General features: G+C 35.2%; 1 protein-coding gene and 2 pseudogenes across 1 annotated transcript; 1 reads left to right on the top strand and 2 right to left on the bottom strand.

Annotated features, from left to right (window-relative positions):
• The first annotated feature begins 1,655 nt into the window (after positions 1-1,655).
• LOC132643826 (F-box/kelch-repeat protein At3g23880-like) lies at positions 1,656-2,768 on the top strand. The gene has a single exon (XM_060360352.1). The coding sequence runs from the start codon at positions 1,656-1,658 to the stop codon at positions 2,766-2,768; it is 1,113 nt and encodes a 370-aa protein (XP_060216335.1).
• A 698-nt stretch (positions 2,769-3,466) lies between these two features.
• LOC132599570 (geraniol 8-hydroxylase-like) lies at positions 3,467-7,199 on the bottom strand (annotated as a pseudogene).
• Positions 7,200-12,252: 5,053 nt separating this feature from the next.
• Positions 12,253-20,244, bottom strand: LOC132600821 (geraniol 8-hydroxylase-like; annotated as a pseudogene).
• Between the last annotated feature and the right edge of the window lie 223 nt (positions 20,245-20,467).

Genomic DNA, 20,467 nt, shown 5'->3' with positions numbered 1-20,467 from the left:
TATACATCTGTCCATTATTTTAAACTAACTAAAGTAATGTATCAATCTTGTATTAAAATGTGTAATAGTGTATAAGAAGTGTTTGTTATTAGACACTATTATAAATCTTTATACCTTTTTTTCAAAATTGTACAAAATAGATCATTCCGGAAAACAAAACAAACAGGGTGCTAAAATTTATAATAAGGGCAATCAGTATGCACTTATATGTAATCATCCGTTTTTAATTTAGGCCAAATTGAGCCACAAATAATTAGTTCAATTTTAAGAAATCCTTTTTATTTATTTATAATCTTGATGATGCCCTAGCTTGCACTAGCATGAGAATGATTCTAATAATGTTGGGCTCGTTGTTGAATTCCTTCAATTGGAAGTTTGAGGCAGGACTTGGACCAAAGAATTTAAACGTGGAGGAGAAGTTTGGTACAACCTTACCCAAAGCCCATCCATTGCGAAGCTATCCCATCTCTGATTTGATGTTGCACGGGCTACATGATGCTTCTGAGCAAAAGTAGTCATATATAATTGGGAACTATTCGATCTTGGGCTGGTTTATATGTTGTTTGAATTGTGTGTATTATAGGTTTTATACTTAAGTTGAAGCCTCTATATGTCTTGGATTTTAAAGTTTCGTGAAATAGTAATATTGTCTTCTTTTGTCTTGTCCATAGAAGATGCATGATTGTTGTATCAGCGAAATGAAAATGGAGTAAACTGAACCGGATTAGTCAAAAATAAATCAAACCAAGTTGAAAAAACGCCCTTACTCAACTGTAGTGTATGTGTTGTTAGAGAGAATGATGCATTCAATTTCTTGATCCACCTTCGATGAGGACAACTATAAAATGAAAGTAAGTCTGCACTTATTTTTGAATCTTCACTTTGTCTTACTAGTGATAGAAAAAGATTACGAAAATATCAAAATCTATATGTAGATCTTGACATGGTCTTCCTAAAAATGGATATGACAATTAAGAGAAACACATAAGTCATATTTGTTTTTTTAAATTATTGTATCATTGAATTTTCTTGCCGTATTTTATTTTCCGGCAGAGTTTTTTAGGCATAAATTTACTAACGCATGTGTATCACACTAGCTCTGTTATCTTAAATAATTTTAGGTGTATCATTGATTTTTTTGTCATAATGGTTAACTACTCTGTTAACGTGATGCACATTTTCATTCCATGAGATTTGTGCCAAATCGTTGATTATGATGATGTTCTCCTTGGTAATGGCAAATGTTTGCAACTCATTTTGGTTCTACGACTTTTCCCTCCACTTCACGTCCATTTCATCTCTCAGTAGAGCAACAAAAAAGAAATCCTCTTTCTTTCTTAAAATCTTTTGGCATAAAGAAAAGTGTAAGTTTTGATAATGGTACATGATAGGAGTACTTTATGTTAAAACCTTTACTATTAATTAAACATTGAGAGTTCTCTTTATAAAGATGCTTCAATAGGTATAATTTTTAATATAATAATAATAATAATAATAATAATAATAATAATAATAATAAATGTATAGGTTTAATTAGTTAATTTAACTAAAATCTTTATTAGCTTTAATCTAATTATATGAAAAAACCATGCAAAAGTTCTACAACGGCTATATATATATATATATGAAACGATTAAATATTTGGTGTAACCCTAATGGAGTCTGAAGGAGATGAAGCCTCCCATCAAGTTTCATCAAATCCAAGCCTTAAAATCCTTAAACTACCGCCAGAACTCATCGTTGAAATCATCTTAAGGCTTCCAGTGAAATCCCTCTTGCAATACAGGTGTGTTTCGAAATCTTGGCGTGATTTAATCTCTAGCCATAAATTTATCAAGAATCATGTAGCGATATCTGGTAATAACAAGGATTGCACCCACCATAGGATTCTGTGGTGGGAGGTATTACGTTGCAATCTTAAGAACGTTTCCCTTAGTTCTTTACTTTATGTTGACTCTGTTAGTGAGATAATCGACTCGGATTATCCTATGAAATATCCCTATATACCTGCTCGTCGCCATATAGCCGTTCAGATTATGGGTTCTGTTAATGGGTTGATTTGTCTTGCCATTGAAAAAGAAAACTTCTTTTTCTGGAATCCATCACTTAGGAAGTTCAAGAATTTTCCTACAGCTAAATTGAAGCTGCCTGCAGGTAGTTCTTATAAACTCATGTATGGTTTTGGGTATGATGAAATCCATGATGATTGTAAGGTAGTGGTAGGTTGGAAGACTTTTCATTCATATCATTTTGAGGTCAAAATATATAGTTTGAATAATGATTCTTGGAGAAGTGTCGATGATTTTCCTGGTGGGAAGCTATACATGAAGTGGGAATTTATGCCAGGTTTGTTTGTGAATGGGAAGCTTCACTCGGGTAATAATATTATTTATAGTTGTCGGGATACTTGTTCTCATAAGATAATTGATTGGGACATCATATCTATTGATCTGGTTGACGGGAAGTGGGGAAAGGTGGAGAAACCTTGTTATGGAGAAGGAGATTTCACTTCTAAGCTCGGAGTTTTGGGAGGTAATCTTTCTATGTTTTGTAATTATCAGAGTCATGCAGATGTTTGGGTTATGGAGTACGGGATTAAAGAATCTTGGACAAAGATATGTGTCATCAATCGTCCTAAATCTCCTGTGATGCATATGTTTATTCCACTCTTTTTCATGTCTAATAAAGGTGAACTTATGTTTGTGTTTGATTCAATTTTCATCATCTACAATCCAAAGAATGACTCGTCCAGATACTGGCTATCATAATTGTGACCCATATGTCTATATTGAAAGCCTAGTGTGGCCCTTTTTCCCTAAAGGTACCAAGGAAGCAACAACAAAAGGAGGCCAAAAAAGCTCAGATGAAGACTACTGTAATTTAAACTTCTCTATGCATTTTTTCACAAGTGCCGTTAAATTATGTTTCTTTTGTCAAAAAGACAACAAGTCATTGCATATTAAAGATATCTTTGAATCAACTCTGCTTGAAGATTGTGTTAGTTTTTTTGTTCCCTTTTTTACTTCACGAAACAACAAATTTTGTTGCCAGTAACAATTATTTGGTTGAAGTGCTTGATGTCTTGATCTTCAAACTAAATGGTACTCCTCATAGTTTCTATATTATGTTCCATCTGTCATATTATTAAAGTTAGTATAATTAGGCGTGATTGTTACCTATCACCAAACGAGAGATGAAAGCCCTGTTTAAAGCATTTCAAGTGTAAATCCTACTCAATATGCTGCCAACTAGAATTTGAAAATTTGTAACAAGAAAATACAGCGAATCCTTGTAGGATTGCACTATGCTATCAACTATAATGCAGATCCTTTTTGCCAATACACCTAAATGAGGTTCTTGGAGGTCATTAAATTTAGAACATTTGCTACATATAAGAGGACTACTAATAGATCACACAACAATATCCTCTTCTGATCATCATAATCTTCTTGTTTTTATTCTCCTTTTGTGTATAATAACATAAAATTTAAGTGAGATCAAGCTACAATAGTGAGAATGAATTGTAAACAACAACTAGTTTTACTCTGCATAGGCACCTATAGCTTGATGAACATCAAATAGGAGATGGGATAGCTCGCAAAGGATGGTTTTTGGCTAAGGTGATACCAAACTTCTCCTCCATGTCTAAATCTTCTGGTCTAATTCCTGCCTCAAGTTTCCAATTGAAACAATTCAAGAGTGAGCCCAACATTACTGGAACCATCCTCAATACTAGTGGCAAGCCAGGGCATATTCTTCGTCCAGCACCAAATGGAATCAATTCAAAATCTCTGCCTTGTACATCCAAATCCGAATTCGAGAATCTCTCAGGTTGAAACACCAGAGGGTCCTCCCAAAATTTTGAGTCTCGACCAATTGCCCACGCGTTAACTAGTACCTGTGAGCCCATTGGAATGATGTAGTCACACAAATCAATATCTTGCTCCACTTTGCGTGGGACTAGTAACGGAAATGGTGGGTGCATTCTTAAAGTTTCTTTGACAATGCATTGCAGGTAAGGGAGTTGGAAAACATCGGTTTCTTCTACTGATTTTCCTTTACCAATGACTTCTGCAAGCTCAACTTTTGCTTTTTTCATAATCGCTGGTTGTCTAAGAATTTCTGTCATTGCCCATTCCAATGTGCTTGTAGTTGTATCAGTACCCGCAGCAAATAGGTCCTGTAACATTTGTAATTCTCTCAAACACTATATAATATGGCAAATCTAGTGTAAGAGCTTCTCCTCTCGTATTAGTGCATATATAAGGTCCTCTCTTTCATTTTATATGTGGTATTTGACTGAGCATGTAGTTTAATAAAGAAAAAAAAGACTTGACACATATCAATAGTACTTTTAAACTTGAGTAATAAAATATGCCGTGATATTTTAATTGCTACATGAATATTTCACTCACTATAAAATGAATTGTTTAGAATTACAAAGTTTTCAAATATCAAAACGTGACATTCTCATTATTTTTAGAACGAACTAAAATAGAAAGAAAGTAAAATGGAACAAGCGGAGTAAATTTTTATCTTTTGTTTCGTAAGTTTCAGTGGTCAATAATTCTCGTGTGAACATGTAACAGTTTATAGCCAACTGTGATACCAAATACACCCTCTCTTTTCTTGTTTTTCCAATCGTTATCATTCAAGTAAAACTTTACTGTTCCATTTTTACCTTTTTTCATATTTTTCATTTACTTTATACACATTCTATTTAATGTTTTTTTTTTCTTTGCATCTTTAATATATAAAGTAGTTCATTGGATAAAAGAGAAGAGCACGAACCAGTAACATGGATTTGATGTGATTCTGATCAATCTCTTGAGTATTTTCTGCATTGATGTTGAGAAACACTTCCAAAACATCACTCATTTAACTGTGACCCTTTCTCTTTTCCTCCAACCGCTCATTAATCAAACCATCAAAAAGATTAAAAAGCTTACCGAATTGAATGGTTGCGCGACACCTTTGTTAGGATATACTATAAACCATGCGGTTTGATTATAGTATTATTCTTTTATTTCTTTTGGAACAATTGTTTATTTATTTATTCAATTCAATAAAGTCTTAATTTAAATAGATCATTTGTTCATATGTGTGCCCTTTACTTATATAGTAGACGATTTAGTGCATGGAGTTTTAGCTCATGCGCGGAAAATTAAATTGTCGGTTCTTATAAGTTATAAAGTTAATGTTCACAATCAAAGATGAAATTGGGCAAAGTATCTTGTTGATTGTAGCATAGGATTAAAATATAATCTATCTTGATTATGGGGATGGTTATGTTCCAACTTCTTATGCTAATACACTTTTATGTGTATTGGACGGACCAAGTAGAGATAAGTGTTTTTGTGCTGAATATATAAAACTACCTCTCTAGCTCGTTAAATGTTCTCATACTCTTAATCTTGATATGATTGTTATGATCAGTGTGCTTCGTTCATTATTTTGATTTATTAAAAGGTACGACTCAACTGCGAGTTAATGTATTCCTGGTAAATTGGATAATGGCGAAGTGCATTTGTGAAATGACAATTAGTTGATGGAATCTGTATCTCGACCTTGAGATTGATGATACCCCTTTATGGATGCTTATAAGTTTTCATGTGAAAACCCTGCAGGTGGATTTTGTATCCGTCGCATGAAATAAGTTAAGCAGAAGTATAAAGGATTAAATTAGTCGATGAGTTAAATTGTTAGCAATTTAATTTATTTGATTGGTGTCTGTAATCTTAACACGGGGAGTTAAATGAGTTTTATTTTAATGAATGATTTTGAAATTAAACAGAGGAGTGCAATTACAGTTTTCTAGTGGAATATATTATAATTTATTGTGGTAGGATTAATTCATTCATATTCCGAATTAATACCACAATAGGAAGCCTCGTTATTAAATCTGTGGTCCCTGCTGTGCCTGAACATTCTAGAACAAGGAAAATAAAAGGAAAAAATAATATCCTTGGTGGGTTAGGAAAGGGCTACACGTTTTTTGCTAGGGTTTACCCTAAAAACGTGTGTATATAAAGAAAGCCATTCAACCCTAAGGAATTATTGTTCTCTAGCCGAATACTTGCCACTCAAGTATTACGTTCATAAAAGTTCAGGATACACAGTAGAAGATCGTAGACCTGGAGAGCACGGACGCCATTGAAGACTTGTGCAACAACTTCAAAAGGTTAGTGTCACAATCTCGAATTTGATTATGTTTGTCTAGTTTACATGTAAGAATATGATCTTGGATGTTTGCTTCCGCTGCGTGTATATGCATATTTCCAACAGCCTTATCCCTTGAGGATCAATCTTTTCAAGTATGGGAAAAACAAATCCACTAGATTAGGCTTCCCAGCCTCAGCTGTAACGCTCCAGATCACCTCCTTGAGCTCTACCTTTGAATCTGAAAAAGGGTCAGCCAGTCCTTGGAGAAAATGGTGTTGGACAATAAATTGAGATTCGTCTTGAATGCAACTCGACCAACATCCACAACTTCACCTTCTTGACTACATTTTGCACAATAAGCAATTAGTTCTCGAACCTTCTGAGATCTTAGATGTTGATTTGCATCAAGCCTATTCTAAGAGAGGATGTTTGTGTTCAATATTCTTCGAAGTATTCTCCATTGGGCACAAACAGGAAGCCATGCCACATAAAATTTGTAATGGTTGTTTGCTTGAAGAGCATTAGGGATAAATCTAGTGGAAAAGGCTTGATCTTGTTTTTGAAGGACTTGTTTTGCCATGGATGATGAAGAAATGACAATTGTAGTTATTTGTCCTAATTTTAAACTCATAATTGGACCATAGATTTTGGCAAATTGTGCGAGTGATATATGGGGTTTTGCACCTAACAAGTTCCAATAATTGGCCATTGTGATGGCCCTGGTGGAAGTTTTTTGCTGCCTCTGCTACATAATTTTGCAAGGGTAGAAAGCAAACCGCAGGCAAATATTAATCCCAACACAAGTGTATAGTAATCCATAATGCCTCTCCCACTCCCTTCCTTCAAAGTTTATACTTTTTTTGTATGTGCAATGTTGCAGGTGAAAGATGACAAAATTCTTCCATATTTTTGTCAATTATAATAAGACAGAGGAATATTTCAACAGAGGTGTGCTTGACCTGAATAGTATATGTTTAAGTGCTATATTGGTCAAATCAGAGACGTATGCAAAAGGATGTTCTACATATAGGACTTTGAAGTCTATGCACCTATATTATAAAAAAACCCAAAAAATTTACCCAATGTATGCAACAAATCCATGAATTTAACCTTAGTTGTTGAAATTTAAATTGAAAATACACATTAATTCAGAGGCGGAGCTACAATGTTAAGGGGTGTTCGGACAAACCCAGTAGCTTTTGCGTATACTCTATATTTGTACTAAAAAAATCATTAAAGATAGATATTATTTACCGCCAAACCCACATACAAAAATAAGTGGAGGGCTCAGTGGTAAAACGGAGGCTAGTGAAGCTCTCTCTTTCCCAAGATGTGGGTTCAAAATCCCACTAGTACCATTGTTTTTTGGGTTTTAATGTAAGCAAGATTCTCTTTTAATTCTCTTAAAATTTCGAACCCCCAAACCTCAAATTCTGGCTTCGCCTCTGCATAAATTAGCCATAGTTAAGGTATAAGTGTATATATGCAAGATACATGTCTTGCATTCATTGGTTTGGTGCATAGTGTGGGTAAGTTTTTTCCAAAAGATGATTACAAATAACTTTATTTAGTAATGTTAGCTGACAATCTAGAATAAATGACAAGCAACATGTTATAACATGTTAAGTTACAATGATGAAATAAAAAATTCGTTACACTATCCGAATATGTAATTAAATCCTTTAACAAGATTGTTTGTAAATTAATTGATATTTGACCGAGTGAAACACGTGTATACGTTTATTAGTTGGTCAATACACAAAAGATTACGCTGCTGTCTCCGCAAATTCGATGAGCTTCAATAATTGTGTAACACCATATGATATAGAATATACATTATAATTGTATGAAATGGATGCCCGCTGGTGTTTAATTTTTTACTGTTTTCTGAATGTTTTGTAAATATAGATACTACATGATATCTCCACGCTCTTTTATCCATCTTCTCCCTCCTCCTCATCCTTCTTTTATAATACAGTGATAACTAGTACTGTAATATCACGATGAACATTTTTTGTTGCTTGTGTGAGGTGGTAGGTATCTGGTGGATTTAGTCGAGGTGTGCACACAGTGGCGGACCCAGAAAATTGAACAAGTGGGTTCAATCAGCGACCAAATTTAGCAATAATTGATACTAACAACGACCTTAGACACTATAAATGAGCACCATTAAGACAGTAAATGTGCTTCTAATTTTCATGCTAATCATCATATTTGGTTTTACAATGTGGTCTAACACCAATGTAGTTTTTAGTTTATACCTATATTACTAACGGATCAACAAAGCGACAAAGATATTACACCACTTTTCAAAAGAGACAAATGCATGTAACAAGTTATAAACTTCTTAAATCATATTATTACTTTAAATAGTTGCACAATGCATATATTCTCAAATACATAAATAATTCAATAAAAATTCATTAAGTTTCAGTCATTATGCATCTTCAAATTTTAAATTTTATTTTAAGCATTCAATTCTGAGATTTATAATTTAATATTATTTTTAATTAATCACAAAATTTAACAACTTAAAGCACAAAATTAGAACAATAATAATGAATGATCAATTTTAAAACAAGAAGTAACCTAACCTTATTGAGCAAAAAGTAGCCTATTAGGCTAACAAAACACAATAAATAAATAAATGATTTCTCAACTTAGTAAAATCACAAACAAAATACGAGTACTAATTACTAGTCTTATTAATTACGTATGAGTATCAAAAAAGCTGGCATCGAAAATTCTATGTTAAGCAACCTTCACTGAAAATCAAACACGTGACCAAGTACAAGAGGACTTTGAACCCACTTGCACCGCTGTACTACAACTTCCCCTTGCGTCAAGTGGGTTCATTTTTCTTATATACCTTAAAATTTCGTTTTGTCAGCCAAATTAACATGTAAAAATAATATCTTTTCCGAACGAAGTGGGTTCAACTGAACCCTCTTACAACAAGGTGGGTCCGCACCTATGTGCACAAGCAGAGGCGTATGTAGCCTATATGTTACACCCCGGAAAAATTGAGTTACCGAAAACTGTAGACGACTTAGTAAGGGCCAAAGGGCCATTACAGCGCGAACGCGCTGAACAAAATTCGATAATCAAGTATGGAATGAAGGTTGTGTTATAAGAAGTTAATAATAACATATATATATGACATTGGGAGACCATATGGTGTAAATTAGTTTATATGTTATTTGTCGAAAAGCCCTCGTTACTGCAAGCTAAGTGGGGCCCACATGTCGGAGTTTTGTGAAAGACGTGAGAAGGGACACGTGAGTAGTATATGGAAAGTTGAGTAGGTCCTAAGAAGGACCCATAAGCTAAAAATGAGTGTAGACCCTCCAAAAGGACGATTTAAGAAAACATTTTTGGGTGATCCGACTTGGAGGGGAAAAAACGGCATTATAAGTTTGGAATTTGGGAAAACTCCCAGAAATAAAAGTTGTAGATAATTGAATTATCTTTCCAACCATAGGTCGTGGGCCCTCATACTATATCGGGATCAAACGTTATGACCGTTTTACTGAACGAACATCCAGTCAGAAAATTTAACCCTGCGCGACCGCGCCCAAAGGGACGCGAACGCGCAGAAGGAGTTTATATTACCCTACGCGATCGCGTCAGAAGGCAGCGCGAACGCGATGAGCAAGTTTCCAGTAGTTTCTGGCAGCTTCCAAACGTCATAAAAAGGGGGAAACCCCCCTCATTTTCAGATCAACACACAAAAAAAACACCCCAAAAACTCTCCAAAAATCTGGAGAGTTCCCCCCAACTCCCCAACCAAAATTTTTCCCAAACCAGGTATAATTTCCCAATTCCAGTCCGGATAGCGTGTAGTTTTTGCTGCGGAATCATATGGCAGGCGGGTGATGCCCTAAATTTAGCATGGAAAAGTGGAGATTAAGCAATATTAAAGGGAGAAAGGTATGAATCTCTTTCTATTTGTGCTAATACCGGTTTATTTACGAAGAAAGCATGATTAAATGATTGTATACTGAGTTAATTAATTATGAAAATTGGAAAACAACGTGTAGGCTGTTTTATGAGATATTTTGGAGTTGGAAACATTATAATTGATGTTGGTATTGTTGTTGTTGTTGTTGGCTGCTGAATTAAAAATTTGGGCTAGGCATATAAACAGGGGAGATGCTGCCCGATTTTCGGCAGAATATAAAATAGTATAATTTGAATTATGGTACAAGTGTAAGATGAAAAGGCTAACATTAGTGTGAATTATCTTAAATGTAGACTTACAAGCTCGGACACATAAGCGTAGCTAATAGGACGTGGAACAGGTATGTTAAGGCTCGACCTTTTCCTTCTATGGCATGATCTCTATGTCGCAAGTTTACGAATGTTTTCATAGTCCCCTTATTTTCAAAAGTTAGAAGCCCATGACACCAAGGTATAAGCCTCTCCTTAATAGTTTACAAACTATTTTCCAAAATGCCCATATTTTTCAAAAAAACCAAGTTTTAAGAAGTTGAAAGCTTTTATTACTAAAACGACGAATATGATTCTTATAATGAAAATGATAATGCCAGACATGAGAAAATGTCTATGATGATGAGTATGTAATAACAGTTCCATGTTGGGAAATCCTAAGTTATGGGTTCGATACGAATATGAGAATATTGAGTTATTTCTTGATTCTCAATTTTACTCCTTGATAACGATTCTATTTTTTTTCAAAAACTTCAAAGCATATGATTCAACGTATTATGAAATTTATGATCCTATCTTATGTTATTTACTATTAGTCTCATCTTATATAATTGTTCCTTCAAGGTGAGACATGACGACCATGATGATTCCATAATACAATTGGAGGTTAACGACCTTACGTCACTCCGATATGGACATGATTTTCTTTGGGCTCTCATGGATGTTGTTTATATGTTATAAGTATAAGTATATGTATATGGGGAAGATTGAAAAAGGGAAGGCGCTATAGACGCACAACCACCTGATCAGTTGGAGTATGATACATGATATCGTCCCGGACGCGGGATGCCCGGACGCGGGATATATGGTTAAATGGATCGGAGCCGAAGCCTCGGCAATATGATGTATTTTAGTTTCTATATACATGAAAAGAAAAGTTTTCCAAGAAAGTAGAGTAATATATGCACATATGGATCGGGCTGCACGTTCCGCAGCAATATGACATAGTATATGCACGTATAGATCGGGCTGCACGTTCTGCAGCGCTAAGTATGCATGGTATCCGCCAAAGGGCACTTACATGTACAGGTTATTTTTCTACCTCATGACATGCTCCACATTTCTCTTATGTCATTATCCATGTTCTATATTTTCCGCATATTATTATTCATGCCTTACATACTCAGTACATTGCTCGTACTGACCCCTCTTCTTCGGGGGCTGCGTTTCATGCCACGCAGGTACACCCAGATGAGTTGAAGCTAGCATAGAAGATGTTCCAACGGAGTTGGTAGGCTCCACTTGTCCTGGAGTGCTGCCGAGTCAGAGTATACGTGCTACGATGTCTGATAAATGTTAGAGACTTTGCAGACAGAGTTATGAGTATAAGATGTCGGTATTGTGAATGGCTCCACTAACCTATGTGTCATTTTATGTTATGTTATAAAGTCAATATGATCAAAGATTATATTGATTCGAGTACGATGAAAAAAAATTGAAAGCTTTACTATGTTTTCCACTCCTTATTAATGCAAGAGTCTAGGGAAATTAAGTACGTAATAAGAGTCAGCGGGTTCGCTCGGCTCCGAGTATGGGGTCGGGTGCCCATCACACCCTAGTACAGTCGGGGTGTGACACTATAAGGTTGGGGTTCAACTGAACCCCAAACTTTGGACACGGAGCCTAAATTTATGTGTAAAAAATTATTAAAATTGCAATAAATAGTAGATATGAACTCCTAACTTTAAAAATATAATGGGTTCAATGCTAAAAATCTATAGATTGAACCCATAAAATTTAAATCCTGGATCCGCCTTTGTGCACAAGCTAGCCTGGACACCATAAAAAAATATCACAATGATTTTTACATGTATTGATGGATTTGAAAGATTACAACACTTTTATTAACTTCACTCGGAATTAAGCATCATATAGCTTTATCAACATCAAATAGCTAGGAGATGGGATAGCTCGCAAAGGGTGAGCTTTGGCTAAGGTAATACCAAATTTTTCCTCCATGTCTAGATCTTCTGGCCTAATTCCTGCCTCAAGTTTCCAATTTAAGGAATTCAACAATGAGCCCAACATTATTGGAACCATTCTCATTGCCGGTGGCAAGCCAGGGCATATTCTTCGTCCAGCACCAAAGGGGATCAATTCAAAATCTTTCCCTCGCATGTCTAAATCCAAATTCCAAAACCTTTCTGGTTTAAACACTAAAGGATCCTCCCAAAACATCGAGTCTCGTCCAATTGCCCATGCATTAACTAAAACCTGTGAGCCCTTCGGAACTATATAGCCACACGCTTCAACATCTTGTTCCACTTTGCGAGGGACTAAGAATGGAACCGGCGGGTGCAATCTTAGAGTTTCTTTAATAATGCATTGCAAGTAAGAGATAAAACAAAAAATATGCAGAGAGAATAAAAGATTTGCAGTAAAATAGGAAATGGAACAAAGAAGAATGTTATTATTTTTTTTTTACTGGAACTTGCTGTCAAATTACAACTGATACGCTGAGTTATAAATACTCAGAACAGTAACTTAAAACTCCTAAAATAGCTCCAACAACTAACTAAGAGTCCTAATATAAATAAACAAAATATCTGATATCATTCTTAAATAATAGGAACTTATTTGACTCAGTAAAGTAAACTTAAACAACTGTAAGTAAAACAGTAAAAAGAAAACAGGATGATGCACTAATTTTTAACACTCCCCCTTAGTGCATGCTTACGATCAATAACTCCAAGAGCGGCTCTGAAATATTCAAACTTAGGTTTCACCAAGGCTTTTGTAAATATGTTTGCGACTTGCTTATTTGTAGAAATTCCTTTCAGAACAACGTCATTTTCCAGTACTTTCTCTCGAATGTAGTGATGGCGAACCTCTATGTGCTTCGTCCGACCATGAAAAATTGGATTCAGTGCAAGCTTGACAGCACTTTCATTATCACATCTGATTTTAACAGCATAGTCAACTTTGCACAACATCTCTCCGATTAATCTCTTCAACCACATACATTCTTGCGCAGCCATGGTTGCTGCTATGCACTCAGCTTCAGTGCTAGATAATGTGACCACTGGTTGCTTCTTGCTGCACCAAGATACCATAGCTGAATCAATGCTAAAACAATATCCCGAAGTTGAATGTCTGTCATTTGCATCTCCAGCCCAATCCGCGTCGATGAATCTGCTTAACACGAATTTTTCATGTCTTCTATACATAAGACCATGATCAAGTGAGCCCTTCACATAACGAAGAATTCTTCTTATTGTATCTAGGTGTGAACTTCTCGGACATTGCATGAACTGAGACACAATTCCAACAGAATAAGCGATCTCCGGTCTTGTGATAGTTATATAAATTAAACTACCAACAAGTTGCTGAATTTTTTGACATCTTTTAATGGCTTTCCTTCATCTTTCATCAGCTTGAGATGTGGTTCCATTGGAGTGGCTTTTTCTTTCGACTCCCCCATGCCAAGACGCTGCAACAATTTCCATGCGTATGTCTTTTGAGAGATAAAATACCCTTGATCTGTTTTTTCAATTTCCAGACCAAGAAAACATCTCACTTCCCCCAAATTCTTTATCTTAAAACGAACAGAAAGTTCATTTTTCATCATCGAAATCGCAGCTTCATTATCTCCGGTAATGATCATATCATCCACATATAATAAGACCATCAGGTGCACATTTGATTCTAATTTAATAAATAAACTAGCATCTGTATCAGAAACTTTAAAACCGCAAAAGATAAAGTATTGGGCAACTTTACCATACCAAGCACGTGGTGCTTGTTTAAGACCATACAACGCTTTCTTTAATCAGCAAACGTGATGAGGATACTGCTTAGAGACATATCCTTTAGGCTGCTCCATAAAAACTTCACGATCCAATTCTCCATAAAGAAAAGTGTTCGTTACATCAAGTTGCCACAACATCCAAATCTTAGATGCCGCAAGAGAAAAAAATGGTTCTTATAGTTACCATTTTTGCAACTGGACTGAATGTTTCCTCATAATCCAGCCCATAACTTTGAGAGAAACCACGTGCGACAAGCCGAGCTTTGTATTTATCGACAAACCCATCTGAGTTTTTCTTCAAATGGTAAACCCATTTGCAAGTGATGAGCTCGCAATTCTCTGGCTTCGACACCAACTCCCACGTCTGATTTTTGCTCAAAGCGTCCATTTCTTCTTGCATAGCTGCTTCCCACTTTGGATGACCTTTAGCTTCTTCAAAGCTTACTGGTTCTTCATCCAATTCTCCTGTGAAAAAGCATGAAGTAATTGAGCAATTATTCAGTTTTACCTCATAATCTTTGAAGTAACTTGGCTGCCTTTTCTCCCTTGTTGACCTCCTTTCAATTTTTTGTTCATCATCTGAATTTGAGGTATTTGGAGTTGAACTTTAATCATTGTTTGAAGCTTGCAAGTTATTCTCTGGAATCAGCTCTAAATGTTCTTGATCGCCACCAAGAAGAGTTTCTTGACTGTTGGTTTTCCGGGCAGAATTGTATGATGAAACTTCATCAAACACAACATCTCTGGAGGTGACAAATTTCTTGGTTTCAGGATCCATACACCTCCATCCTTTCCTATATGAATCATAGCCAACAATGACACACTTTTTTTGCTCTCAAATCAAGTTTAGTTCGGTTAGATTTTGGAACATGAACATAACAAGCTGAACCAAATACCCGAAAATAATTTACATTTGGCTTTTCATCATATAGAATCTCAAAAGGAGATTTTTCTTTACCTGGCCATGGATGCAAACGGTTTATTACATGGCACGCGTATTGAATAGCTTCAGCCCAAAGCTCTCGAGGAAGATTTTTATCATGCAGCCAGGAAAGGCTCGTGGAAACAAGATGAGCTATTTTCCTTTCAGAAATGCCATTCTGTTGGGGGGTATTTGGACATGTCATTTGTCTTGAAATACCATTTGCATCGCAGTATTTGAAGAATTCATCTGACATATATTCACCTCCATTGTCGCTGCGTAAGCATTTAATTTTTACCCCAAAATCCTTCTCCACAATAGTTTTGAATTCAACAAATTTTGACAAAGCTTTACTCTTCTCTTTCAAGAACTTCACCCATGTATATCTTGAAAAATCATCTACAAGTACCATGACATAGCGAAAACCACTATAACTTGTTTTTGTTGGTCCCATCAAGTCTGTATGAACCAACTCAAACATAGTGGACTTGCGATTTGATGACCTTTGAGATGGAAGCCGATGTGATTTGCCAAATTGACAGCCTTGGCAAACTACATCTTCATGAATATTCTGTAGAGCTGGTATGCCATCCACCAATTTTTTTGAAGAAATTTGCCGCAATAATTGGTATCCCAAATGTCCCAGTCATGCCAAATTGTTGCACTATCTGTTTGACTTGTCTTCTTCACATAGGCTTCTCCTACTGCCATGACAAATAAAGAACCCTTCTTTTCACTGGTAAGAACAACATTAGCAGCTATGTTCTTTACGTTATCAAGAACTTTCACATCATTTAGACCAAACAAAATATATTTTCCAGAATCAGTAATTTGAGAAACTGAAACTAGATTTCTCTTCAAACCTGGAGCATGATAGACATCGTTCAATGTGACAGCCTGTGTATCTCCAACGTCAAACTTCAGGACTCCTTCTTTAGCTACTGGATATGTCGAATTATCCGCTGTAACAACAACTCGATCTATGTTATGTTGACGCAACTATGAAAGTAGCAAATCATTTCCGGTTACGTGATGAGAGCAACCAGAATCAATGATCCATTCTTCTTCGCAGCTATCATCATTGTAAAGAGCTTGAACTGACACGGCATCATCATTCTTCTGTTCAGTTACTTCAACAGTGAAGCATTGCTCCCATTTGAGTTGCTCGTTTCTATCATTTTCGCTTGCAACATTTGCATTTGAGAGCTTCACTCTACAATTTTTCTTGATGTGCCCAATTATACCACATCTATAGCACTTTTTATTTTCAAAGTTGCCACTAGTAGCTTTTTCACTATTTGAGCCTTTTTCATTGTTCTTGCTTCCAGTTGATTTGATTTTCTTTTTATGTTTATCCTTTGAGAAGAGAACAGGATCTGATTCGAAGCTTTTTGCCATTTGCTTTGCTGATGCCTCTTGGTTGGAAAGCAAATTTTCAAATTCTTCAACTGAAGGTTGCTTTGCCCAACCTTGAATGGAGGTGACGAACGGATTGTACTCCTTCTTCAATCCTCGAATAAGAAATCGTCGCAATCTTGCTTCACCGATTTTCTCCTCCGGATCTAATTCTGAAATTTCAGCACAAATACTTTTGACTCGTAAGAAATATTCAGAAATAGACATTCCTCCCTGCGATAGCATTAACAATTCATTTTCCAGCAACTGTAGCCTAGCGGTATTCTTTTTAGTGAACAATCTCTCAAGTATCTCCCAAACTTCTTTTGGTGAACCAACATCACGTACATGATCGATGAGTTATTTTCCAATTGAAGTCCTCAAAGCAAAGAGCGCTTTACCACAGTTTATCTTCCATTTCCTCCGTGGTTCCACATTCTCCGGAGTATTTGCTGGAATTTCTGCTGTAGCACCAGCAACAAGATCCCAGAGGTCTTGACCTTGAAGGTAAGCCTCCATACACATTCTCCAGTACTTGCAGTTTGTCCCTACAAGCTTCTCAACAACAAACTATGCGTTTGAACTGTTTCCCCATTTGCCGACTCCATACTGCACAAGCGTCTCCTCTGCAACTTTCAATCTCCTCCAACAAGATAAAACCAACTTGATAGACAAGAAGAAGGAAAGAACTATCAGATCAACGACCTTGCTCTTTATACCATAAAACAAAAAATATGCAGAGAGAAGAAAAGATTTGCAGTAAAATAGGAAATGGAACAAAGAAGAATGTTATTTTACTGGAATTTGCTGTCAATTTACAACTGATACGCTGAGTTATAAATACTCAGAACAGTAACTTAAAACTCCTAAAATAGCTCCAACAACTTACTAAGAGTCCTAATCGAAATAAACAAAATATCTGATATCATTCCTAAATAATAGGAACTTATTTGACTCAGTAAAGTAAACTTAAACAACTGTAAGTAAAACAGTAAAAAGAAAACAAGATGATGCACTAATGTTTAACAAGGGAGTCGGGAAACATTAGCTTCTTCTATAGGTTTTTCTTTTCCGATGACTTCTGCAAGTTCAGCTTGTGCTTTTTTCATAATCTCAGATTGTCTAAATATTTCTGTCATTGCCCATTCCAGTGTGCTTGTGGTTGTATCAGTACCTGCACCAAAGAGGTCCTATAACATTTGTAATTACATTAAAATTTATAATATGTCAACCCTAGGAAGAGTATTTTAACTTCTTATTGTATCAGTTGATTTAAATCCAAAATTTAAGATTTTAATTATTAGCTCCAGTATGTTAGGTGGATCGAATATTTATCAAGAAGAAACCAATCATTTACTCACTTTCATTCAGATCACCAGTTAGTATTTCTCTTTTCCTTAGTTAATAAGGCCAAATTTTTTCTTCTCTTCTTGAGCGTCAATGCTCCATGATGAGGACTCTAGCAAATAAAGTTCTATTATCAGTGTTATAATAAAGTGTCTTTCTTTTTGGTAAATAAGTACAATGCAAGATAAGGAAAGAGAAATTGGCATCAAAACTTTAAAAAATAATAAGATATAATTACGGTATTAACTAAAAATAGATCAATATTGAACTCATAAGCATCTTAAACGATTAAAACTCTAATATGCCCTTAAATCCAACTTCTTAATGGCTGGACTACACATTGGGTTAAGAAAGTAGAAACATAAATATTAAACAGGTATTCTTCAGCAATTGAAGTTTGGACATCAACTATTTTAAAAAATAATTTCAAGTTAATTAGTGCTTGTTTATGTATTTAGTTTAATTTTCAACTTCAACTAGAAATAGAGAATTTGAAGTTTGAAAAAACAGGTTTTACCAGTTTTTTAAACTTAGGGTTCTCTACTTAAAGTTTCTACTTACAAAACATCAAATTTTTCCAAGTAAAGTTCATGTCCATATACAACTAGATTCCCAATACTGTGTTTCACTTAAACTTCAATTGTATCCTTTTTCAAATATAACCCAACTGATATCCGAACGGCTAGATTTTTAAATGTATCAAACTTTGAAATGCAAAATAGTTATATTACTAAGTATCATTCAAACCTTATTTTTCTGTGAATGCTAAACAGAGGGAAAGTATTTTAAAATCATAATGAACTTTTGATGGTAAGAAAATAAGTCGATAAAAGAGACGAACACTAACCAGGAACAAAGACTTGATGTGATTCTGATCGATCTCTTCAGGTTTCTCTTCACTAATATTGAGTAATACTTCCAAAACATCACTCTTTTCATTGTGACTCCTTTTCTTTTCCTCCCATCGTTCATTGATCAAACCATCAAAAAGCCTAAACAACTTACCAAAATGAATATTTGTACGACGCCTTATTCCCTGAGGATCAATCTATGACGCCTTATTCCCTGAGGATCAATCTTCTGAAGTATGGGGAAAAATCCACTAAATTAGGCTTTCCAACCTCAGTCGTGGCGGCGTGGCGCTCTAGATCACGTCCTTCAGCTCTACCTTTGAATTCAAAAAAGGGCAAAAATAGTTATGTCAACAGTATAGCATATCAAATGCACCACCATTAGTATACACAAAAAGTCAAAATATGTGATCGAAGTATCAAAACATCACTACTAAAAAAAAATAGGATTTAGCGACAGACAAATTTTGTAGCTAATTAAACAACAAAATTTGTCATCCGGTTAGCGACAGATTAGCGAGAATTTTTGTTAACTACGAGCAATTTAGCGAACAATTACCGACCACTTTCGTAATTAATTCTAATATTTTTTGTAGCATAACCAACTTTAGCCTAAAATCCAAAAAAGATCAAAGGTGTTGCATATTCAATGCATTGTTTAGTACAGAAAAAATTCAAAACGAAGGATTGGAATATCAAAATTACGTTCTTCATCTCTATCTTTGAATCCAGAAAAAAGGGTTTTAAACAGTTATATTAACACTACAACATATTCAATGTACTGTATAGTACACACAAAAGTCAAAATCGACGGATTTAGTTGTCACAATCACGTTGTTAGTTGTACCTTTGAATCCGAAAAGGGGTCAGCCAGATCCTTGGAGAAAAGGGTATTGGACAACAAATTGAGATTAGTTTTGAAAGCAGCTTGACCTACATCCACGACTTCACCTTCTTTACAACATTTTGAACAATTAGCAATTCGTTCTTGAACCTTTTGAGATCTTTGATGTTGATTTGCATCAAGTCTATTGGAAGAGAGGATATTTGTATTCAATATTCTTCGAAGTATTCGCCATTGAGGACAAACAGGAAGCCATGCCACAGAAAATTGGCAATGGTTGTGTGCTTGTAGAGCATTAAGGACAAATCTAGTGGAAAAAACTTGATCTTGTTTTTGAAGGACTTGTTTTGCCATGGATGGTGAAGAAATGACAATTGTAATTATTTGTCCTAGTTTTAAACTCATAATTGGACCATAGATTTTGGCAAGATGGGCAAGTGATATATGAGGTTTTGCACCTAACAAATGAAGATTTCCAATAATTGGCCATGGTAATGGCCCTGGTGGAAGTTTTTGGCTATTTCTACTACATGTTATTGCAAGAATGAAAAGCAAACTTGAGGCCAAAACTGATCCCAAAATAAGAGTATAGTAATCCATGATGTGTGACAAAATTTCAGGTGAACAGATGATAAAATGGTTCCGTATTTTTGGTCATTAATATAGTAGAGGAATCCAATAGGTATGATGATCTGATTTTGGATCTTACATTTAATAATCAGAAAGCACATAACATCTTACATCGACAAAGTGTATCGGTTGATATTTGCAATTTATTATATGTGCGTCTGTGTATTATATTGTATGATAATTGAATGTGACACAATACAAAATTACAAATAATAAAGAATGTCAAAGCCGATTGGCAAATCTTGAAATTGTCTTATTAATGAAAATTAGTACTACAAAGTACGAAGTATCAAAATCGATTCGTGAAGGTTGACATTATCTCACAAATGACAGAGAAA

Source organism: Lycium barbarum, chromosome 6, assembly GCF_019175385.1.
Source record: "Lycium barbarum isolate Lr01 chromosome 6, ASM1917538v2, whole genome shotgun sequence".
In the NCBI taxonomy this organism is placed as follows: Eukaryota; Viridiplantae; Streptophyta; class Magnoliopsida; order Solanales; family Solanaceae; genus Lycium; species Lycium barbarum.
The sequence above is the reverse complement of the archived record's forward strand: the minus strand, read 5'-3'. Positions and strand labels throughout refer to the sequence as shown.

Bases quoted from the DNA above. Each gene is read 5' to 3' on its own strand.
- LOC132643826 (XM_060360352.1), top strand. From the start codon at position 1,656: ATGGAGTCTGAAGGAGATGAAGCCTCCCATCAAGTTTCATCAAATCCA.